The following is a 23,892-nucleotide window of genomic DNA, read 5'->3' on the forward strand; positions in this document are numbered from 1 at the left end:
GCGACCCCCACCCTCGGACCGCTTGCGTCGCGGCTGCAGTGCAGGGGCCGCGGGGACTGGCCCGGGCCGAACGGGGTCGAGCGCAGGGCCGGGCTCAGGGCTGCTGCCTCTCCAGGCCGGGCGTCGGGAGGCGCGGCCCGCGGGGCTCCGCCAGGTATGGGGCTGCGCGGGGCGGGGCTCAGCGCTCACCTCCGCGCGGCGGGGCGGGGCCGGGGCCGGGCAGGGCCGCCCGTCCTCCCCGCCCCCATCCCTCCCTCTCCCGGCCCGGGATTTGCGACCTGGGAGCCCGCGCCCCGCGGCCTCGCCGCCTCACTTTCCTGGGAGCGGCAGCCACGGCGGCACCATGAGGAAGTCGTACTCAGGTGGGCGCCGCGCCCGGATTGGGGAGGGGTGTGTCCCGGGGCGAGCCCCTCTCACCTGAGCGGAGGCGGTCGCGGGTGGCCGAGTGGGTCCTCGAGGCGGGGACACCGCGGGGCTCCGGGCTCCCGGGGCAGATTTTGATGTGTGGGGCGTTCGCGCCGGCCAGTTGACGCAGCTCCACCCCGCATCGGGATCGCGGGGTCCTGGAGGCATTGAACCCCTCGACGGACTTGGCTTTCTCCTTTGCTCCAAGCCGCCGCTGCAAGGCAGCGGGGCCCGCGCTCTGGTCCGAGACCACAGGTGCCTGGGGGAGACCGGGTGCTCGAGACCTCCGACCCCTGCACGGTTGGGCCCCGATTCTGACCTTGGCCGAGGGTCTCCTGCCCCTGTATGTCGGCCAGTACTCGCTCAGGTGTCTGGAGGGGCCACTGTGGGAGCCGCTGCCCTGGGCCGGCCGGCCTTCCTGTTCACCCTCCTCCCCCCTTGCACCTTCTCTGGAATTGCTGACTTTACAGGCGCCGAGGGTGCAGGCGTTTTGTGGTCCACCCCCGCTCCCCCCCCTGCAACCTCCGCGGGGCGTAAGTGTGCGTGGGTGGGGGCTGGGTGGAGGATTTCCTTGGGGTCAGCCTCCAGGACTGGTGGTCCAGGTCACAGCATCCTTTCTTCCCGTGAACTCCTGTTATTCCTCTACCCAGTGGAGAACGGGAACTTCGCCAAATGGGACCATCCAGCTGCACCCCAGCTTGGCAACTCGGATTCACCTTTTAGGTATCAAGATGCCGTCAGGTGTGCTGGCATCCTAGGTCCACTAGCTGGCCTGACCTCACATAGGTGGAGGGGGCCTGACCAGTTCTTATCATGTGCACAGGATCCTTTGTAACCATTTTCCCCTTGGGTACTCTGAAGTTCCATTCTATGGATGGGTAAACTGAGGCCACGAGCCTTGAAGGGCAGGTTAAGGGTAATCCAGATCTCTGTTCTTTTTTTTTTTTTAGTTTAGTTTATTTATTTATTTTTGGCTACCTTGGGTCTTCGTTGCTGTGCTGGGGCTTTCTCTAGTTGTGGCCAGCGGGGGCTACTCTTTGCTGCACTGTGCAGGCTTCTCACTGCCATGGCCTCTCCCATTGCGGAGCACGGGCTCTAGGCATGTGAGCCTCAGGAGTTGTGGCTCGCGGGCTCCAGAGCGGAGGTTCAGTAGCTGTGGCGCACGGGCTTAGCTGCTCCGCGGCATGTGGGAACTTCCCGGACCAGGGCTTGAACCCGTGTCCCCTGCACTGGCAGGCAGATTCTTAACCACTGTGCCACCAGGGAAGCCCTCTGTTCTTTTTTATTTCCCTTTTTTTCTTTGTGATTTTTTGCCCCAAAGGATCCAGGCAGGATCTTTTGTCTTCCTCAGTTGTCAAATTATAAACAGCATCTCTTCTTCTGCTAACCCTGCAAAATTTCTCCTCATGTTCCTCCCCTTAATCTATTTGGACATGAAGTTTTCTGCCAAGGACTCATGAATTAATTTTTCTTCATAAGAGGACAGAGTCATGGTACTTAGTTGGAGCTGAAGAGGTCATTTGGGCCATTTTGGGGGTCATTTTTTGACCCTTCCTTTGGGTCATTTTTTTCCAGTCTCCTCCTGCTTTCCACATTCAGAAAGGAAAACAAGTAAAGAATAACTCGTCTCAAAGAGGGTTACTCAGAACTTCCCCTAAAATGGCCTTCCGGGCCAGTGGCATAGAATTTCAACTTTCACCCCCTGTTGCAAACAGCATGGCCCTCAGACACCCTGCTCACAGCTCTGTCTCAGGAGCGTGGGAGCGTTGATGTAATGGTGGGGGAGGAGGGGGCTTCCAGGTGGCATACGCTGGGGTTTGGTGCTCAGCCTCCCTCCCCAACATGCTCCAAATACTTGAGATGGTTGTGGGCATCACTGCCCCACGCGGCCCTTTCCCTGGGTTCTGCAGCCCAGTGTGGCCCAGGGACCCCAGCTGGCTCTTGCCTTTGGGTCTCAAACTTTGCCTCCTGCTGGTCAGTCTGGACAGTGGGGGCCACCAGGGCCCCCCCTCCTGCTCACTTGGCCTTTTCCTGGGGGGACTTTGAGACCCTCGTACACAGATGCCAGAGGGCCCCTGGGGCAGGCTCAATGTCTGTTCTCCTCCACGCCTGCCCCCTCCTGCCCTGGCAAATTAAAAAAAAAAAAAAAGAAGAGGAAGGTTTTTGCAGTAGTTAGAAGTAGAGTTCATGGGTGGGTAGGAATCAGCTCTTGTAAAGGCAGCCTCCGTGGCTCCAGTGTTTACCTGAAGGGGCAGGGCCCTGGAGGACGGGCCTGGAAGGGCTTGGACCTCTTCCAGCTTGTTCTCCTCCTGGCGATGGTCCAAGGCGAGCTGGGTCACTCTGTTGCAGTTGTATGGGGTCGGGCTGGAGGGGGCCGGCCCAGGGGCGGGGTGGCCACTTGGCCCCATTCTGAGGGGCTCCGGGTCTCTTAGTGCCCCCCCCCCCCGCACCGCCCGGTTCCGAGGAGAGGCATTTTGCAAAAGTCAGACTGACCCCTATGCAGCATCAATGCCATGAAATTAAGGAAAGCAGCAAACTGTGAAAATTTCCCAGTGTCAAAAATTCAAGGCCAGCCAACCAGGACGGCTTTTACTTTTCACCTGGGTTGAGTGGGATGATTGCTTCTGGACCTGTTTATGGGCTCCAAAATAAATCAAATATGTTCTCGGTAGAGCTGGCTTGAACACTCATGAGTCTCTGAAAAGCGGGGAATTTTCAAAATGTTTGAGGGGATCCCTAGTGCCTTAGGTCTACATTCACTGGACACACATTATGTGTCAGGCCTGTGCGGCCAGGGCCTTGACGGTACAAAGATGATGGAAAGACGTGGTCCTTGCTTGCAGGGACGCTGCATTCTCATTGGGGAGGCAGGATGCAGGGGGGGCCCCCGGCTGGTTCACACCCCCCAACCCCCTCCCGAGCAGTACAGGTTCCAAATGCCCAGGTGGGAGGTTTCAGGGGGAGGCAAGATTGAACTGGGCCTTGAGGAGTGAGCAGCTCTGAGAAGGTGGAGAATAAAAAGGGCCCTTCTAGGTGGGGAACAGAGCGAACGCCCAGTGGGGCTGCGGGATGCCAGGTGGGTGTGCGGGAGCTCTGTCTGGTAGCTCCAGTTCTGCTCCGCGCTCCTCCTGGATCTGCCTCACCTGCTGCTCCAGCGGGGCAGAGCTGCAAGCGGCGTGGCCCAGTGGTTCATAGCACGGGCTCCTGAATTCAACCGTAGGCTGGTACCTCCTCGATGTGGGGCAAGGTGCTTGATCTCGGGTGTCTCCTTTGCCTCATTTGTTAAACAGGGACGGATGCCAACTGGTTGTAAAGATGAAATGAATTGCTGCGTAAAAGGCTTGAAAATGCCTCTCCATCCGTAACTTCCTGCTGTTGTCTTCACTGTCCTTATCAACAGCTGGAAGGACGTGTTACCGCCTTTGCCAGGATGCCTGGGGGCTGCCGGCACCCTCCCTGGGCCTTTGCTGGTTTGGAGGCCAGGAGGGTGGCCTCTCCCCCAGCCCCTTGGTGTCAGAGCGGGCTGCTCTCTGCACCCCTCCGGTGTCCTGAGCTTGGGGCTTCTGGTTGCATCCCAGCTCACGTGGAGCCTGCCTTTCAGTGGCCCTGGCTCTCCTGGGAATTCTCAGTGGCGCAGACGCTTATAGCCGAGGCCCCCGAGCCACAGAAATGGGGAGTAGAATCAGACCAGTGTGCACCTGGGAGATGCTTGGTGGCTTTCGGGAGATCCCCGAAGAGGTACCTGGCCCACCAAAGGTTAAAAAGCTCTTGCACTAGCGACTCAGAGGCCTGGGCAAGGCGGGAGGCTGCACCCAGAGGAGGCGGATTAGACAGACTAGCCAGCGACAGGCCTTCCCCGCCCGGCGCTCCGGGAGCTGAGTTCTGGGAAGGAGAGGAGAGCACGTCCCCAGAGCGCTAGCCCCAGGTGAGGGCGAGGAGGGGAGTGTGCGAAGGCCGGTTCCTTCCCCTTCTCGCCCTGCGCCCCCTCCCGCTGGCCCGCCTCCCTCTCCTCATGCCCCAGCCTGCTTGCTCCGGTTCCTGCAGGGACCTGGGCGGAGACGAAGAGCCACCTGTGGCAGGCAGTCCATGGCCCCCTTGGACTCGTGCCCAGGATCGTGGACCTCGAGATCCCCCAGTTCTGGGGGAGCTGGCAGAGCCTGAATCCTTCCCGGCCTGTTGCAGAGGAGGGAGGCCAGCTCCTGTCTGCCCGGCGCTCCGGCTCACCCCAGACCACAGTCGCCTGCCCGTCAGCCTATCCCCAGCCTGCCCAGAGGGGTTCCGAGAACTGAGTGCTACGCACCTGGCAACGTGCCTGAGTTTGAGACAGCGCACCTTCCTCCTGGAACCCCCCCGGGTGACCAGTTCAAGCCAGGACAGGTGCAGAAGGGACACCGGCTCGCTGCTCAGGAGCAGCGGTCTGGAGTTTACGTCCAGGTGGAAGGGCGGGCTGGCCACGTGCCTGGAGCTCCCGTGTGGGTGTCAGCAGCAGAGGACATCTCCCCAGGGACCCCAACAGCAGGAAAAAGGCACTTCCTATCCTCCACCCAGCTTTTGGGGCTGCCCTCCTCTGAGACTCATCCCACATGGATGGGGCCCGGGAGTGGGACCTCGTTTCCGTACGCCCTGCTGTTTGTCCGTGAGCCGCGTTGCATGGGCTCTGAAGTTTGCTTAAGATGTACTTGATAAGAAGCGTTCAGCAAACAGCAGTGCAGGGCCCGGCCCTGGGACGACAAGTGAGTGCCAGTTCCTGGACGGATCCAGCTGGTGGCCTTGGGGGGAGGGGGGCTGGAGAGAGAGACCCCAGGCCTGGGGGGTGTGAGCGGTTGGGTGGGGAGGGAGGTGACATGCTGAGCTCCTGCACCCTTGTTGAAGCTATTACTTTGGGACACCCCGGCCCTAGGCATTGCTGGGGGATTTATGGGGGACCGGTGGGTGCTAGTGGCCGGGTGAAGCCCCCTGCGGACCTGTGTGGGTGTGCAGCGCACAAGATCACAGCCCCCACTGTGCTCCAGGAGAGACCTCGGCCAGAGAGTCCCAGTGGCAGCTGCCAGAGGTTGCCTGGTCCAGAAGCACTAACCAAAGGAAGCCTGTCCTGGTGGGCACAGGGCCCTGGGGTCGGGGGTACTGCGGTCAGGCCTGGGACCATGGCGCACTGAGCTTCGATGGGAGAACTGAAGTGTCCCCGAGGCTGCTGGGCTGGTTGTCCCTGCCCCTTCCCTGTTGGGCAGCTGTAACTGGGCCCAGAAGCTGCAGCAGCCAGGTTGAGCTGGGGGGCGCCCATCTCCCCAAGGTCCCTGGCCTGTTTTGAGTCTCCCTGTAGGTTCAGTCATTCATTCCAGAAGTGTCTGCCGGGTGCCCCTGAGTCCTTCCTGCATGCTGGTGGCTCTCAGCACTGCTCTGGAAGGGTGGCCTGGCCTCGGGTCTCCTGGGCTGAGTGTGGCACTCTGCTCCCAGCCCAGATTCTCTCTGTCTTATCTCCCTGTGCCCGCCCTGGGCCTGGGTCCCTTTGCAGCCCACGTGAAGGGGGGCATTGAGCCGCTGCCCACAGCGGGCGAAGCGGCTCCAGGCGTCCTGCTGTCAGCGGCCTCTTGGAAGCCTTGCAACAACTGAGCTTTGTTCCAGGCCTAATCTGACCTGGTTCTGCGAAGCGTGACTGCTGGCAGCCTGCAGGCCTCCGGGACGGGAAAAGGGGCATCGGCGGGGAGAGTAAGATGATCCCGGGTCGCAGGGCGGCCCTTGGCCCAGGCTGCCTCTGGCAGGAATGAGAGTCACGGTCATCCTCTGAGCGATGCTGGCTTTGTGATGGGAAGAGGAACCCTAAACTGCCGCTCCGGCCTGCATGTGTGGACCCCAGCTTCCCAGGGGCCCCTCGAAGTGCTGGGTGGGGCGAGAAGGGCCAGATCACTCTCCCTGGGGAGTAGCGCCCTCCCTGGCCCAGTGTTTCAGAGGCAGGGCTGAGGGAGGAGTCTTCCTTTCCCGGTGAGGGATGGGGGGTCCTTACCCTCTTTCTGGCTCCTGGGGAGGGCTTGCTTCTCTCCGGACTCTTAAAGGGCATGCAGTGAAGCCTTGGCTGTGACTGGGCCCCCCTGGGCACCCCAAGGCTGCACCTGGGAACTGGGGGCTGGCCACATCCACCCTAGATCTCCCTGAGAGCCGTGCCTGGGCCCCTTGTCCCAGCCGGGCCAGGCGTGTCGGGGCAGCAGTGCAGACTGTCTGCCCGGGCTGGGGATCACTCCCAGCGAGCGTGGTTACCAGGAAGACCTGGGAAGGGGCAGCTGGCAGGCCGCCTCGGGCTTGTCCTGCAGATCAATCTGATGTGATCTGCATCCTGGGGCTTTCACAGCCCTCCCCGGACTGTGCCTTCTGTTTCCACCAGGATCAGGGCCCAGCGGGAGAATAATGCTTCTGTAACCCAAGCCACTTGGAAGTGGGTTAAATCCAGCCCCTGTCATCTTCCAGCCTGAGGCCTAGGCTAATCCACCTGGAGGGCTGTGGAGGGTGGTTTGCAAAACTCACTAATGAGCACGTGACTTTGACTCTAGCTACAGGGTCCAACGTGTGTGTTGAAGGACAGGTGGTGGGTTTTTGTGCAGAGGTGACCCGGTATAGACACCGTGGGGACACCAGGTGGTGGAAAAGCAAACGAGTACACGCAGTGGCGGCGGCATGGGACTGGAGGGGAGGAGGTGGTGGATCTCTCGTCAATGTTAGGCGCCTGAGGTGTGGTCAACAGACCCTCAGCAACGGGGAGTGGGTCGTCCTGGTGGCAGCGCCTTCCTGGTAGCTGGGGATTGACACTCTAGCCGCCAAGCCTGTGCTTTAGTTTTTAAAGGAAGGCTTTCTCAAATACACCATGTATCTCTTCTTTCTCTTTTGCCTTTATTTATTTGGTTGTTCACTTTGTTCATTACTCGTTACCAAACAGTGTGAACAGGAAATTAAAAGGACAAATTCTCCAATCGCATCGGTTACAACATTGCTTTTTCTGTTCCCTTTAGTACTTGTTTCCACATGCACAGGACGCATCGTTTGATTTAACTATCAAAGGCGTATAAGTTTTTTTTTCACAGAGGTGCGTATTCTCTGTACACATCGTTTTTTGTTTTTTTTGGCGGTACGCGGGCCTCTCACTGTTGTGGCCTCTCCCGTTGCGGAGCACAGGCTCTGGACCGGGGCACGAACCCGCGTCCCCTGCATCGGCAGGCGGACTCTCAACCACTGCGCCACCAGGGAAGCCCTGTACAAATCGTTTTTAACTCTGCTGTTTTCACTTGAAATCAGATCTCACACGTGGATTCCCTGATCACAGTTTGAACGGCTCTTCAGAGAGGATGTTCCCGAATTCACTTAGCCATCCTCTCACCAGAGCTCTTAAACGTTCTGCTGACGTTGGCGCCCCTCCTTGGTGATGTGCACCCGTGACCCTGACGGAGGGCGCCTGCCGTGCTGAGCCGCAGGTGTTGCAGTGGCCGTGCTTATAGCTGTGAGACATGAGCTGGCTGGATACGTGTTCTTTTTTTTTCCAGCCAATGTTGTTTATTTATTTTTTTAGATGTTGGGGGTAGGAGTTTATTCATTTATTTATTTTTGCTGTGTTGGGTCTTCGTTTCTGTGCGAGGGCTTTCTCTAGTTGCGGCGAGCGGGGGCCACTCTTCATCGCGGTGCGCGGGCCTCTCACTATCGCGGCCTCTCTTATTGTGGAGCACAGGCTCCAGACGCGTAGGCTCAGTAGTTGTGGCTCACGGGCCTAGTTGCTCCGCAGCATGTGGGATCCTCCCAGACCAGGACTCGAACCCGTTAGCAGGCAGATTCTCAACCACTGCGCCACCAGGGAAGCCCCCCAAATAAGTGTTCTTAACATAGCGTTTTATTAAGAGGTTTAAGGAACAGAAAACGCCATTTGCCCTGATTATCAGCCTGCTTAGAGCCACTGAGAAGTCCCAGGGTTTACTTGTCCTTTAAAAGATCTGCCCGTTGCCCACGGTCTGTGATTTCTCTCTCTGACTGGTGTGTAATGCCAGGGGCTCCCCCCACCCCGCCCTGCCTCTCCTTCTCTCCCTCTCTTCTTTGGCCCCTTCTAGATGCTCAGGTACCCTAGGAGGTGTCTCTTTGCTTCCTTGGGCCAGCCTGAATGTTCTAGTCTTGGCGATGGGCCACCTGCCCCCAGGTGACCAGCCACCTCTCCTGGAGATCATTCGTTCTGCTGCCGGGTTACCTGGGCAGTGGTTTCTTCTGGAATCTCCAGGTTCCCCAGGCCAGTCAACAGTGCTGCCTGTCGGGCCGACCCTCCAAGGCCGCTATTTTGTTTCTCTCCCCTCCCCTCCCATCTTCCCTCCCAGGGCCTCTGCCCCTCAGTCCCTAATTGCACCTCTCTCTATGTATTAATATATCCTTGCATTATAATCTCACGACCGTCGACAGGTTGAGTGAAACACGTGTACCTCTTTGGCGACTTGGTGCCCATTAAGCAGAAGGGCTTGAAGACTGAGGCAGCCTTTCCCGTATTCTGGGGCGTCCCCTTGCGGCTCCTTTTGCTGTTGTCAGCTGTTTCTGATCGCTCACCTTCCTGCACCTTATCCACGATTTCCCCCTTGGTCCATTGGCCTTACTTTGTCAGTCTGCTCGTCTTTCTCACCTGTGCAGTCTGTTCATGGCGTGTGAACCGGGGTCTAACCAGGAAACAGAAACCACTCCAGGATTTAGAACAGAAGGACTCAAATGTACAGACGATAGAAAAGCCAAACCAAGCATAAGGAGGCAGCCAGGGTTGGGTGGGGTTTATACAGCTCTTTGAAGGTACGAATGGGATTATTTTTTACGAGTGAGAAAAGAAGTAACAGCAAATTATAAGTTTTAAACAGCGGGCAAATTTCATAAGCGTCCCCAAATCCAGAAAAATAACAATGTTTTTTATCAATCAACTACTTGTCCGATCTCCAAAGTAATTTTTTTTCCCTACATGTTTTTGGCTGCATACTCTTTGATCACTTCTTTATGTGATGACTATGTAATACAATTTTCTGTTGAACGAATAGAAAGTAAATTCATCTTCCTAGTTAATCAGAAGTTAACTTTTACTTTTGGTGGTTGGGATGCATGAAAAAGCGTGGCTTAACTCACGAGTTTGTGGTACTGCTGCTGGTTTTCACCCTACAAACACAAGAATTCTGGTAAATTCCATTTTATGTGATTCCCATCCAGAAAGAAATAGACAAGTATGGGCCATTTGTAACTGCACGTGATGCATTATTGCATTTCTTTCTGACCAGAGATACTTTCTGTTTTGAGTCGACATTGAAGAGAATTGAATTCTCTGCTTACAACTTTATATCTGGTGATTGGAATCATTTCCCATAGCCTAGCTTCTGGCTCCATGCGTTTCAAATCTTGCTGTCCCCCACTGCCCACGTCTTTCCGGCACCAGGTACTGCAGGACACGTTCATCTCTTATCCCTTCAGATTCTGCACAGTAGACAGATTTGGGAAAGTACATGGAAGGAGTACTCCTGGCCTTGCACATTGGGGCGACGAGCCGTCACTTAACTCTGCATGGAAATAACTGTGAACTATGTAAATAAAACCCAGCTACATTCAAGCTAAATATCTTTCCAGTTCAACTTTTCCTTAGCAGGAGCCCCCAAACGCCAACAACCCCTCCACTGGTACCTTACACAGGAGAAAGGGTGATGGCCAGGAACTCAGGGAAGAAAGAGACAGCAATCTTAACTGATGGGGGTTAAAATATCTTCTGTGTTGCCAGTTTTACCAAAACGCTGTGGCCCTTCTCAGTGCCTTGAAACGGATGCACATGTGCCAAGGGCTCTGGTGCTTGAGGTTCCGTAGCTTCCCGGGGACGCCCAGAGATGAGCCTGGGGGAGCCACTACCGCACCCCACCACCTGCAATCAGAGGATCAGAGAGAGGAGGGCGTGTTATCAGAATCCAGGGACCAGGGTCACCCGACGGGAGGCTGGACAAAGGTGGGCCTGCCTGGCGGGAGCTGCAGCTGCAGAATAGACAGAAACTACTGCTGGAGAAACCTTCCAAGGCAGAAAGCGGGGGAGAGATCTACCCTGGTTCTCCCTGGCTCCCACCTTCCAGTCTCGTCCTATAGGTTGAATCCAGCCGAAAGGCTACAGACCTGGGGACCTGGAGACCTCAGCCTGCAGAGGTCCGCTCTTCTGCCACTAAAGAGAGCCTGGGAAGGGCGAGGAATGCGGGGTGCACTTACGCTTAAAATTATTCATTGTTTATCTGGAATTCAGATTTACCTGAGTGTTGTGTATTCTAGATGGCAATGTCTTTTATGGGTGTGGGACCCAGAGTCCAGACGCCCAACTGGTGAACCTTCACGGGAAGGGCTCTGTGGGTCCTTGGTCAGCGTTGATGTCATGTGATGGACTTGGCCGTCTGGTGATGCCGCTGCCTGCTGGGCAGAGCCCTCCACATGCAGGAGCTGCTGGTGCTTCCCCGGCCTGAGAGTGGGATACCAGTGCTGGCTCCCCACTGGCCTCAGGAGAAAGGGGAAGACTGTGGTCCTGGTGGCAGCCAGAGAGGCAGGAGGCTCCTGGCCGAGGTCCTGGTGACCCTATCCTTTCTGGAGGGACTCTCATGATTTTTAAGAAAAAATTGAGAATTGATTCCTTTCTGTAGATAAGCTCCTGTCATTACTGAAAATGGGTATTTGTGCAGGAGTTTGCATAGCACCCCTTCCTGCAAAGCTCCCTTTTGAGAAAATGGTGACTTTCTGGCTGGGAAGGGCTGTCCAGCACCACTCATGGCTGGCACAAGAGCAGAAGGGTGTGTGTGTGTGTGTGCGCGTGTGTGCGTGTGTGTGTGCGTGCACGTGTGCGCGCATGGGGCCGAGTCACCCTCCACTGGAGACCACCTGCTTCCTGTTCTGCCCCTGTCCTGGGGTTAAGATGTCTGGGCTGTGTGAGGCCCCAGGAGGGTTGGGGACGGCCACCCTGATTATGGGTGGGGACAGTGACTGCGACTCCAGTAGGAGAGGAGGATGGTGCGTGGGTTCCCCATCATTAACGTAATAATAATAATCCACTAGCTCCGGAGTCTAGTTAGATTCTCAGTGCCCGTTTAACCTTGTATTTTACAATACCAGGATCTAGCATAAAAATTTGGCTGAAAGGAAAAGACAAAAGGTCTTCTCAGTAACTGTATCCTTCTCTCTCTTCTCCAGGCTCCCCAAATTATATGCTCAGGGGAACACCCATGAGCTGGGCATCCAGGCTCCTAGACGTGGGGCCAGCACAGGTCTGCCAGGCTCCTGTGCCTGGTGGGGCCCATCTGTGGCGAAGGGGCAGGGAGGGCATGGGACTGTTTACCTGGAGGTGGGCCCTGCCGTCAGGCTGCAGTGGTGGCTCCCCACCCCGAATGCTGGTTCTACCAGGAAATGCTCCCCAGGGCATCCTAGGTCTCCTTCCCCTGCCCAGCATCATCCCCTTTCTCTCCAGGACCAAGGAGCCCCATCTCTTTGTCTGGCCATCTTCTTTCCTATTTGAAATGCTGCCTTTTCATTCTCAGTGGGACACCAGCCAGCAGGGACTCCCCACTCCCTTCTCCTGTCTTTTTTTTTTTTTTTTTTTTTGCTGTACGCGGGCCTCTCGCTGTTGTGGCATCTCCCGTTGCGGAGCACAGGCTCCAGACGCGCAGGCTCAGCGGCCATGGCTCACGGGCCCAGCCGCTCAGCGCCGGACCGGGGCACGAACACGTGTCCCCTGCATCGGCAGGCGGACTCTTAACCACTGCGCCACCAGGGAAGCCCTCTCCTGTCTTTTTTGCTTCATCTCATCTGAAGTGTGTTTTAATCTCGTGGCCTCCACGTGGGAAACCTGACTGGTGTTTGTCACTGGCCTGTAGTTCATGAATATTTGTGAAATGGCCTTTGCCCTGGCCTAAGTGAGCCCAGACACCAGTTGGGGAGTTTCTGGTGTGGCCAGGTGTGGGAGGGCACCGGGATTCTGAGTCCCCCCAAATCCTCACTGTTTTCTCTGGATCGCAGAAACTGCCCCCCACCACCCCCCATCTTCCTGTAATGTGCAGTCCATCCTGGAGGCTGGGAGGGTTTTCAGCTTCCCGTAGTTGGGAGGGAGTCCAATAGGACTCCTGGTAGCCTTTCTTGGGTTAGCAGTATCCTGGCTATAACATGCAAGGTGCCTTGGTTATAACTCACATTTTGTCTAACGTGTTAGCACAGGGCAGCCAAGCTTTGTTAATTTCCGATTGTAGATCCCTGGGTCCAGGCTGGTGTATGTGGCTGGCGTATAATAATAATTTATATTAGTATGTAATATATAATATGCCAATAGTGATAATATCTACTGAGTGCTCATTTTGTGCCAGGCACTGTGCTACGTGCCTACCATGTGTGACCTCGTTTAGTCTTAGTCGCCTGTGAGTAATCCCCATCTCTGGCCCCATTCTGCAGATGGGGAAGCTGAGGCTTGGAAAGGGGAGGTTGTTTCCTGGGGCCTGCAGGGAGCGCCTGGCAAGGTCTGGATCGAACCCTGTTCATCTGACTGCAGGCTCTCCTGCCTCCTTGGCCTCTGAGAACTCAAATAATTTGGTCTGGGATGTCGCCAGAGAGCTGAACTTCAAATCATCTCCTCTCTTTCCGAGTATGTGTTATTTAAAAATCACATAAAAATAACTCAGTTCTCCACTGGAAGGACTGAGCCTTTAGATGTCTTGGAGGCTTTTCTGGCTACCTCTTCGCTGGTCTCCGACACAGACCTCAGTAGTTAGGTCCAAGGAACTGAATTGCAGCTGCTCTCGTTCTGGGGTTTCTCCCAGGGCTGCGGTGGAGGCGGCCCTGGGCGGGACGCTGGTTGGAGCGCGGGAACCCCGGGCGGCTGCTTCCCATTCTTTATTAAGGGAGCAGGCTTGGCGTCTTCTCTGTGCCAGGGGCTGCCTGGCACCAGCTGCACGTTTTGGGAAATCTGAAAAATAAACAGTGTAAATAAAACTTAACTCGACCGGAGAAATCTGAGACACATGCTGTTTTCCTCATCACCGTGTCTCCACCCGGACCGTGGCTTTGGTTCTTAGGGATCAGATGCCTGGGGTTGGGGTTTAACCTGAACAGACCCTCTTCATTTTTATCTTTGTCCAGAAGCCAGAGGCGGGGGCGAGAGTGGGCGCCCAGCTGGCCTTGGGGGGATGCGCGGCCGGAAGTGACTGGATCCCCAGGAATGTGTGGCCGATCCTTCCCCATTCCTTTGCCAGGCTGTTTCCATACTGGGGACTCACTGGCTTTATGGGCTCAGCTGTCGCTCACTGGTGCCACTTTCAGCCCAGACAGCTGACCCCTAAGTAGCTCATGGTGCGCATGTGTGGCGTCGGGGGACAGATGTTGAGGGTTCTCATGTATCATTGTATGCGGTGCAGATCCCAGTTAGGCGTGTGGAGGGAGGTCACAGCCATGGTGGAAGTGAGGCTGGAGCTGGGGCCGGGGATACCCACACTCACTCCTCTACCCTCTCAACAGCCCTGGGACCTGTGCCTGTCCCCACCTCCCTCTCCTCCCCAGCCCTGGGCAGCCCCACCAGAGCCACTCTGGACCTGCCCTCTCCTGGTCTTAAGGGGCGGTCAGTTCTGGGAGCCGGACGCTGGGCCCTCCTGCCCCCCGCAGGTCTGAGGCTGTGGTCCATCCAGCCTGTCTCTCTGGCAGGACCAGCCTGGAGTCACCATCCTGGTTGGACTTTTGAGGAAGGATGGAGCGTTCATCGGTCAGCAGGGGGCAGACTTCGCATCAGTGTCAAGTGGGCGCTGGGGAAGGATGCTCCCATCTCTGCCGTGTGAGGCCGCTGATAGTCAGGGTTCGTCAGAGCAACAGAGCCAATAGGGGAGAGAGAGGGAGAGACTTATCATGAGGAATTGGCTCATGAAATTCTGGAGGCCGAGGAATCCACCATCTACCGTCTGCAAGCTGAACACCCAGGGAAGCCGCTGGTGGATTCAGTCCAAGTCTGAGGACTGAGAACCAGGGGAGCTGGTGTTCAGTCCTGGGGCAGAAGATGGGCGCCCCAGCTCACGTGGTCAGGCAGAGAACTCTCCCTTCCTCTGCCTTTTGTACTGTTCAGGCCCTCCAGGGACTAGAAGATGCCCACCCTCACTGGGGAGGTGACCTGCTTTACCCCGCCCACCAATCGAACGTTCATCTGATCCAGAAACACCCTCACAGACAGGGCCAGATGTAGTGTTTAGCCAAACATCTGGGCACCCCAAGATCCAGTTAAACTGATACGTGCAGTCCACCATCATGGTCCCCGTCGTGGCTGGGGTGGGGCTGGGGGCTTTGTAGGAGGCTCGACGGCTTCAGGGCTTCTGAACCTCTCTTCCCTCATGTGTGAAATGGGGGTGGTGGCCCCTGCCTCATGGGATGGTCATGTTGAGTGAGTGGGAGGATGGATGTAAAGCCCGTGGTTGTCATGGAGCCTTGGCTTTGGAAGTGGCTGTGAGAGCCCCGTGTCCACCTGGCCCTCCTTCAAGGGTCAGCTTGCTACCCCCCTTCCTGGCCCCCCGTCTCCTCGAAGCCTCGCCAGTCACCCCGGGCCCCGGTGTTCACCCCCCCATCAGAACCGCATGTCACATGCATCTCTTGCAGTGTCGTTTACGTGGTGGGTGAGTTCAGCTAAAACTGGGACTGTCTTGGCGCCCTCCCCAGCCTGGAAAGAGGCCAGGGCTTAGTGGCAGGTATCTGTCAATACCAGGCCCTGAAGGATAGACCTCTCCCGTCTTGTCAGCTGTTGAGTCATCTTGCAGATGTGGAGAGCGCGTGTGTCCCGGGGGAGCTGGACGGGAAGACCGGGTCTGCAGGCTGCCCTGCTCAGGGCTCTGGAACCTTTTGAAACATAGCTGACTGCATTCACTCCTGGTTGGTCATAGTTTAAGAGTGGGCTTGTGGAATGAATGAATGAATGAATGCTCTGTCTGGAGGACTGCAGGGGAGGAACTAGCGCAACTGACCCCAGCGTTCTGGGTGCATGTTGGATGACGGAGGCTGCAGGCGGGTCCAACCTGGGCCCCTCTGGCTCTGCAGGCTCTTCTCCACTGTGTCTTGCTGTCCATGGGGAAGGCCTCCGCTGGGCCAACGTGGGTGTCCCTGCCGTCCTCTGTAGGACGGCCTGCTCATCCAGGCAGCAGACCCTAGAGCACCGTGACCTGGCAATGGTAGGACGGCCGCCTGCCACTCCCTCTTAGAAACCTCTTGAGTCTGGCCGGCTTAGCACCTCAGCAAATCTGCTCGAGTTGGGACTTGCCTGCCCTGAGCCTCCCCAAGCATTGCATGCTGGGCCGAGTGGTGTGTGTGGAGGGGCACGAGGCCGCGTTAATCTGGGGCTCCCTCCTGGTGGGCGGGGGAGAGAACGGCTTGTCCTCCATGTTCCCCAGTCCAGCCCGGCTTCCTCCATGTTACAGACCCCAGGACAGGGAAACCCCAATTCCCAACAAGGTGGATGCAGGTTATACGGGGGCTGGCCCGTGCCTGACCTGTGCCAGCACCTCTCCATCCCGCAGACAGTCCCGGCAGCCCAGCGCGCGGGAGCCGAGCCCAGGTTTTGGAGTTTGAGGGACTTGTCTTTATCCTGGGCTCAGCTCCTCATAGCTGTGTGGCTTCAGACAAGTGACTCAACCCCGCTGAGACTTGGCTGTCTTATCTGCAAAATGGAGTACTGAGGGTTGTGTTAGGTGGGGGAACGTGTGTAAAGGCTTTGACCCAGTACCTGGCACGCACCCGGACGGCGGTGGCTGCCGGGGCCAGGTGTTACCTGGGAGGACTGGGGCCTCTGGCCCCACAGGGGATGGATTTCTGGCTCTGGAGCCCCTGGCAGGAGCAGAGGTGAGAATACGCCCAGTGGCCTCAGGTGACCTTTGCCCTCTGCCCTGTCTTTAGGAGTCACGCGGACCTCCGGCGGCCGTCTCCGGAAGCTTGGCGACCCGACTGGCCCGGGTAAGTAGCTAGGTCAGCCTTGGCCCCCTTGGTTTGTCTGGGGCAGGAGTTACTGCTCACGTGCTCCAAAGAGACTCTCCCAACCACGGCCTGGCCTGGGTGGGCAGAGTGGGGAGGGGGTGTGGAGCTCCGCCTCTCAACCTCGGTGCCTCGGGGGCGGGGTCTGTGCAGCTCCTCCCCACCGGGCGGGCGGCTCTGGCCTCCCAGACCCCGGCGTGGCCAGCACGGGAGCCTGCTTTGTGTCTTTGTTGTCAGGTCCAGCGGCCAGGCCCAGGGGCTGTGCCTGGTCCGTGGTCTCTTGTCAGAGGACATTGGGGCCCAGAGGTGAAGGGACTCGCCTCCCCTAGGAGGTGGGAGAAGTGTGTTGAGGACCTGCTGGGTGTCAGACCCCGGGCTGGACGGGCAGAGGGGCATAATGGCGACGTAGCAGCTGTTCTACAGGAGGGGATGTGCCCACCCGGAGCCCACGCCCCACCTTCTAGACCAACCCTGTCCAGTAGAACTTTCTGTGTCAGTGAAGTGTTCCCTGTCTGCATCGTCCAGTACATTAGCCACTGTCCACACGTGACCATTGAGCACCTGAAGTATACATTGTCTATGTTATTTATTCATTCATTTGCATAGAATTAACTGACTTACGATTCCCACTTAATATCTACTTGTGGCTAGTGGTTATGAAATTAGACAATCCGAGCCCATGCTGGCTCTCTGGGACCTCAGAGTTCTGAACCCGAATGCCCCTGGGGCAGCCCGGCCTCTCTCCAAGTGTGTCCTCCAGAGGCAACCCCCGCCAGTGGGCTGGGCACCCTCGGGCCCGTGTGGTGGCCGATGGTGGCTCTTTGCTGGGAGTGGTGGGGTGGCGGGCACGTGATGTGCAGGCTGGACGTCCACATGAGTGTGTAGGAGGCCCTTGCGGTACGGGACGGGCCGGGTGTGGGAAGGGAAGGGTGACGCCGGCTGGAGGCCTTGGGGTGGTGAGTGATTCACGTCCGTGGTTAAGCGGGAGCTCCGCCCCCTGCAGACACGTTGGGCTGCTAACCACTGCGCTGCCCGGCTGCTGCTCTGTTCCTGGAAGCCTTTCTCGGAACCCCTGGCCTCTGCCGCTGTCTGCCTCTCCATGTCCCTCCCTTTCAGCCGCTGGGCTGCGTCTCCGGGCCCCTCGGCGTGATGGGCTGGGGGAGACGCCTGCGCTCCAGGAATGAGGTCTCAGGAGGTCGGCGCCCGGGGCTGCAAGAACACAGCCTCCCTCTGGGCATTACTTCCCTGTGCTCAGAGAGGCCGGTTCTGTGCCATCAGCACTTGGCAGCCATGACCACGGCTCTGCTTGGAAGCCTAAGGCATAATTTGCCCAAGCTCAAAGCTGTGATCTGGGTTTCGCATGGGACCGCCTGCTGACACACGAAACCCACTCTCTGGGGGCCTCTGTGGGCTCCGGCCCAGACACCCCTCCTCCTCTTCCTGCCTCCCTTTTCCAACCCCTGCCTCCCTGCGGCCAAGACCTTGGTCCAGGCAGCCTTCTTTCCTGGACCCCCAGTCCCTCTGACCTCACAGAATGCCCCCATTCGGAGCTGCCGTCCCCTCCCCTCCTCCCAGACACCTCTGTCCCGTGTCTGGACCCTGCACCCCGTCTCCTCCCCAGAAGGCCAAGGGCCCTCGTCGTGGTGTTTCCTCCTTTATTTCAGATTTTCACGAGGCTGGGTTTGGGACTGGGCCAGAGATGGCCGTTTCCGCCGTGAGCCACAGTCCGTCAGCTCAGACTACACCCACGGTCACCCTTTGACCAGCTCACTCTGGCCTTTTTTTTTTTTCCCCCAGAAATAGAATTGTTAGACATATAAAAATATGTGAAGAATATAGTAAGATACCTGTACACCCACCATCCCGCTTAAGAAATAAGGTGTTACAGGTGCAGCCCGAGAGCTTGGGTGACCCTGTTCCGGCCGAGGTGAGCAGCTGTCTGAATGTAGAACTGCTCGCTGCCGGGTGTGTCTGTACCGTGTGCTGTGTGTCTGCAGACGACACGCCGTCTGCTCCTGACCCCGGCAGCATCGCATCATGTGTCCGAGGGGAGTCAGCTGCTGCCCTTTGCTTTTTCACGGGACGGGTCGACTGAGATGTATCCACGCAGCTCCGTGTATCTTAGTTCATTTGCTCTGACCTCGGGCAGGCGGGGATTCCTCTGCGCAGGGGGGCAGAGTTTTCGCCCCCTCGGCCTGTTGCTGGAGGCCCATGGAAGCTTTCCTCTCTTACAGACACTGCTGGACCCACTGTCATGGGTCCGGGGCCTGTGTGTGTTCCCCTGGGCAGACTGCCTGGGCTCTGGGACGCTTGCCCCGGGCCCTCCCAAGTGACCTTCCTCTTTGCTCACCCACCCTCACCCTCTTCCCATGCGATGAGCAGCCACCCCGGGCGCTGCTGGCCGACCTTTGCCCTGGTTCCCACGGCACCCATGGCATTTTCCCTGCATCTGCTTCCTCACCTCCTTGCTGCCCTGCCCAGCCCAGCCCGTCTGTCCCCTGGCTGGGATCCCTGGGGCCTTCTCCTTCTGCCCTGACATCTGGTGTGTGGCCGGGTCCTGCTTTACATCCTTCAAGTACCTCTGGCGGGTGGTGGCCAGAGCCCCAGTCCCACCCTCATCCCTTGAGTGGTGGGTTCAGCAGTGCCGAACCACACCCCCGCCACCAATTCATATTTGCTCAGAACCTCAGAAGGTGACTTTAGCTGGACATAGGGCTTTTACAGGTTAGTTAAAGGCCTGGAGATGAGGTCATGCTGGGTTAGGGTGGCCCTAAATTCAGTGGCTGGGGTCCTTATAAGAAGAGAGACGCAGAGGAGGCCACGTGAGGACAGAGGCAGAGATTGGAGTTTTGCAGCCACATGCCACAGGATGCCTGGGGCCGCCAGAAGCCAGAGAGGCAAGGAGGGATTTTCCCCAGAGCCTCTGGAGGGACCGCGGCCCTGCTGACACCTTGATTTGGGACTTCGGCCTCTAGAACTGTGGGAAAATCGATTTCTTGTTATTTTAAGCCCCTGTTTGTGGTGATTTGTTACAGAAGCCGCAGGAAGCTAGGGCCCCTTCCCTCTGTGATCGACACCCCGCCCACACAAGGAGCTCCCTAGTACGCTGTCTGGGCTGTGTCCCTGCCCTTACGGGGGGTGCCCCCGTGTCCCCATTCCCCACCCCCGCCTTGGGTCCCGGCTCACACACCCCTTCCTTAGGGAGGGGCCCTGCTCCAGGCCCGGCTAGGGCCCCACCCCAGTGTCCTGTCACTCAGCTGTACTCATTGTCTTCCCCCGTGGACAGTAGGCACCGGAGGACGGGTAGGGCCCCGCCAGCTCGTTGCCCACCCTTTCTCCAGGGCAGCACAGAAGAGCCGCTCGCTCTGTCACTGAGGGAGGGAAGGGAGTGTCCTTTGTGGAGGAGCTGGTCCAGGAAGAGGCCGCCAGAGTTTTGGCCGCTGTGCACCTGACACCCGGGCCCCCGCAGGCATCCCCAGCTGTTACTCCCCCTTCCCACTGGCACGCCCCCTCCTCCACTTCTCTCACGTTTCAGCCTCGCCATCCACCCAGGCACTCAAGTGACAAGTCTCAGTGTCGTCCTTGACCTCTGCCCCACCCCAGCCCCCCCAGGTCAACAGGTGGCCAAGGTCTTGTCGACTCACCATCCCCCCAGGTGGCCCTGGGACGGGCCACCCGTGATCTTGGCCGTGTCTCAGTCAGGCCTCTGTGTCTCCCCTCACCCCCCACCCCCTTTCTCCCCACCAGAGGCTCCTCCTCCCTGTCCAGTCGGTGTTTGGGGGGCTTTACTCAGTCCCGTCTGTGTGCCTGGGCCTGGGTGATAGCCTCCACCCACGGGATTCTTTAAAACAGACCTGGTTGTCCTCTGACCAAAAGACCCCTTGCTTCCCTTCTCCTCATAGGATAAACGGTAAACCCAGCATGAGGCTTCCATCCCCTGTCTAGCCTCTCACCCCTGCTCTCCCCTCCCTGCTCGGAGGGGTCACAGCTCTGGAAGCCATTCTCTTTCCAGGGTGATTTGACCCAGCCTGTCCATCCCGTGAGCAGGTGGGTGGCGGGGATTCCTCTATCCTCCCCACCCCGTGCTCTATGGCACAGGGCAGGCAGCCAGTGAACATCGTTGAATTGAACTTGATAGGAGAAGCTGGGGGGGATTGGCCAAAAAAACAAGTTTAAAATAAAAATCCCAGCCTTCTTTTGCCTTGGTTGACAAGGAGGCTTTCTCTTTGCCTTCTGGGGAAGAAATTTATGGAGAACTCCGCGTCTCCAGGGAGGACGAGGAGAAGAGGCAGCCAGTAGGCACGGTGGTCTTTACATTTAAATTATTTATTTAATACAAATGAACAACGCAGTTCCTCCGTAGCAGGGGCCCCACGGTAGGCTCTCAGCGGCCACACGTGGCTGCCGTATTGAACGCGGCAGGTCCGCGGCATTTACGTCAACGCAGAAAGTTCTGCTGGGCAGGACTGGTCTGGATTGGCCCACACACTGGATCTTCAGATTCATCGTTCATCCGGAGAGCCTTTACTGGGTGCCGCCGAGCAGACAGAATGTTGGGATCCCAGGAGGAAGTGAAAGACACCAGCTCTTCGGGGAGTTTTCGTGTATTCCGGAGAGTTTAAACCCAGGGGCCTTGGGGCAGACTCTATCGAGGACGCTGCTCTCCACGGCCCTGGACCCTCCTTGCTCTGTACGGGCAGCTGGGGGCCTTTAGGAATAAAGCGGCAGCCCCCAGCTCCGGCAGGGCCGCAGCCAGGGATTGATGGCTGAGCACGAGGGCCGTTAGCGGTGGAATTTGGCCCTGTCTGGGCCGCCTCTCTCCATTGTCTAGATTTCCTTCCACACTGACCTGGAAGAACTCCCAGAGCAACGGGCCGGCCCAGGCTGTTTGCACCAGTAAACCCTGCAGCAGTCCCCAGGGCAGAGAGTAGCTGGATCGTATTTATTTAGGAACAGCCGAAACTTGAGGCGCAATAAAAAGTGGAGAGAAGATTCCGGAGAGGAATGCAGCAGGCCCCGGGCCCGGAATTCGTCTTGCTCTGGACGGCTGCTGGCGGCCAGGCTGGGGCCGGCCCTGGAGGGTCTCGGCCGGCTGCCCGCCTTGCTGGCAGGCACAGTAGCAGTGACTGCAGGAGGGCCAGCGGGAGGGGTCTGGGGGATGCAGCTTCTTTATTTTTAACTCAGGGAAGCAAACTGTGTGGTGGCGTTTGGGGATGAGCAGGAAATGAACGGAAAAGTCTTTTTTTTTAGGTGAGAGGCGGGCATCCCCTATAGCTTGGGGTGAATTATAGAGGATTCGCAAGCACCTGAACGAGGGGAGGGGGAGGGGAGAGGTGGCAGAGATTCTGAGCTCAGAGCCTCAGAAAGTGTCCTTTCAGCCGAATGCCTCTTCCCCCGCCTCCTCTTCCCCCGCCTCCTCACAGGCCCCTCCCCAGAATGTACCCCAGGAACAAGGCTGTGCCCCTCTTGTCAACCCCTTCCTGAGGCCCCTGCTGCCTGTGTCAGATTCACCTGGAGCGCTTGCCCCCTTTCCGCATGGCTGGGCCAGCCCAGGCCTCCTGGCTTGTGATGGGAGTTCAGGGGTCACTGGGATTGCCTCTTCTGTGTCCCGTCCCAGCCAGGCGCTGGGGCGCGCACACGCACTTCGTGGAAAGGGGCATAGCAGTGTCTTTAAAGATAAAACAGGCCTCATTCTTCCTCCTTACCCCGCACTGGGCTCCTCGCTGGTTATGGTGACATCAAAAAGAAGGTGGCTGGGAGTAGGCAGATCACGGGTACAGGTCTGTGGGGCTCAAGGGTAGAGATACTGCCTTTAGAACTGTCTGGAAGGGGCTGCTGGGCAACAGTACCCATCCCAGGACGTGGGCAGGCTCCGGTGGCTGGGGGCTTGCTGGCTGGCATGAGCAGAGTTCCCAGACTGTGGCCCGGGGGGCGGGTCCTGCCTCCCCAGGGCATAAGGCGTTGGTCAATGTGGGGATGTGCTGAGTTCAGAAGCCAGCCCCCTCACTGGGGCTGCTCACGGGTTTACTATGCTAATATGCTTGTTGAAATCAAAGACCAGGACAGAGTTTTTCGTAACCACAGAGCCCTGTCTTGTTCTGCTAGAAGGAGAAGCCACATGGGGAGCCCTGACCTGCTGACCAGTTGCCCCCTGAGTGGCCAGTGCTGAAGCCAGGACTCAGTGAGCAGCGGGGGTCGGCCGCCCCCTTCTCCCACTGCCTGGCCTCACCCCACCTCTGTGCCTGGCCTCTTCGCGGCTCATGACTAACACGGCCCCGTCGGAGCCAATCGGTGCTGCCAGGTTTTCGGTTTCAAATTATCCCCCGCTTGGGCCAGAATGTTTGGAGTTTTAGGCATGGTTGGGGAAAGGACGCTGAGCCAGACTATGCCGGAGAAAAACCGAGGGTCAAGCTGTGCTCAGCAGCTGCGCCAGCCGCAGCAACAAAACGCACAGCGTGTGCAGCCGGCACCTGAAGCAGGTGGTCAGGATGGCTGAGGCCGCGGCTGGGCTCCTCGTCCTGGTCCAGCCGCCCCCCAGCTGGCCCGGTCTGCCGCTCCGTGGGGCCTTCCTGGGCCTGCTCACCGCAGCGGGAATTGGTGTCGAAGAGTGCCCTGTGGCATTAAAGGGGTTTCTTTTTTCATACGTTTTCTGTAGTTGCTAAATCTAATACAATGAACATATAGTACGTTTATAATCAGAGAAAAACAATAAGGAATATTTTTTTCAAAATCAGAAAGGAGATTAAACAAACAAATCAAAAAACCTCCAAGATTCCCATTGTTTCCCACTGTTCTAACTTAATTGTTGGTGGTTGGCTTACTGTAATGTGTTAGAATGAAATATAATCACCAGAAAACATCGTTCAGGGAGCCCTGGCTCTTAAGTCTGTCTGTGGTGTCTGTTTGAGTGTCCTGTGGCTGATGTAACAAATTACCACAAACTTGGGGGCTTAAGTCAACAGAAATTTATTCTCTCACAGTTCTGGAGGCCGGAAGTCTGAAATCCAAGTCTCGGCAGGGCCGGGCTCCTGGGGAGCTCTAGGGGAGAAGCTGTTCCCTGCCTGCTCCAGCTTCTGCGGGCTGCCAGGCTTCCTGGGCTTGTGGCCGCACCACTCCACTCTTCAAGGCCAGCCTCTTCACATCTCTCTCTGATCCGTCTGTACATCCCCTTCTCTCTCTCTGTGTCAGATCTCCCTCTGCCCCCCTCTATGTGAGTACACGTGATGGCATTTAGGACCCTCCCAACCCCCTGATTCAGGATAATCTCCCATCTCAAGACCCTTCACTTAATCCCACCTGCAATGACTTTTTCTCCAAATAAGGTCCCGTTTACAGGATCCAGGGATTAGGGTGTGAGATCTTTGGGGCCACTGTTCAGCCTACCACAGTGCCCACCTTCCGTCACTGTGCAGGCAGCCACCTTTGGAGCTGTCCTGCAGACTCTGCTGGGGGTGGGGTGTTGCTATTTGGTGTCTCCCAGACGGTGTCACCCCCCAACCCCCA

General features: G+C 57.6%; 1 protein-coding gene across 1 annotated transcript in view; it reads left to right on the forward strand.

Moving 5' to 3' along the window:
• Positions 1 to 256: 256 nt before the first annotated feature.
• Positions 257 to 23,892, forward strand: part of SEPTIN9 (septin 9) — a 164,815-nt gene continuing 141,179 nt past the window's right edge. Inside the window, exons 1-2 of the mRNA XM_059997169.1 lie at positions 257 to 362; positions 16,315 to 16,371. Of these exons, the coding sequence (XP_059853152.1) occupies positions 344 to 362; positions 16,315 to 16,371 (76 nt within the window). The 5' untranslated portion in view covers positions 257 to 343. The remainder of the gene's footprint in view (positions 363 to 16,314; positions 16,372 to 23,892) is intronic.

This window comes from Delphinus delphis, chromosome 19 (assembly GCF_949987515.2).
Source record: "Delphinus delphis chromosome 19, mDelDel1.2, whole genome shotgun sequence".
In the NCBI taxonomy this organism is placed as follows: domain Eukaryota; kingdom Metazoa; phylum Chordata; class Mammalia; order Artiodactyla; family Delphinidae; genus Delphinus; species Delphinus delphis.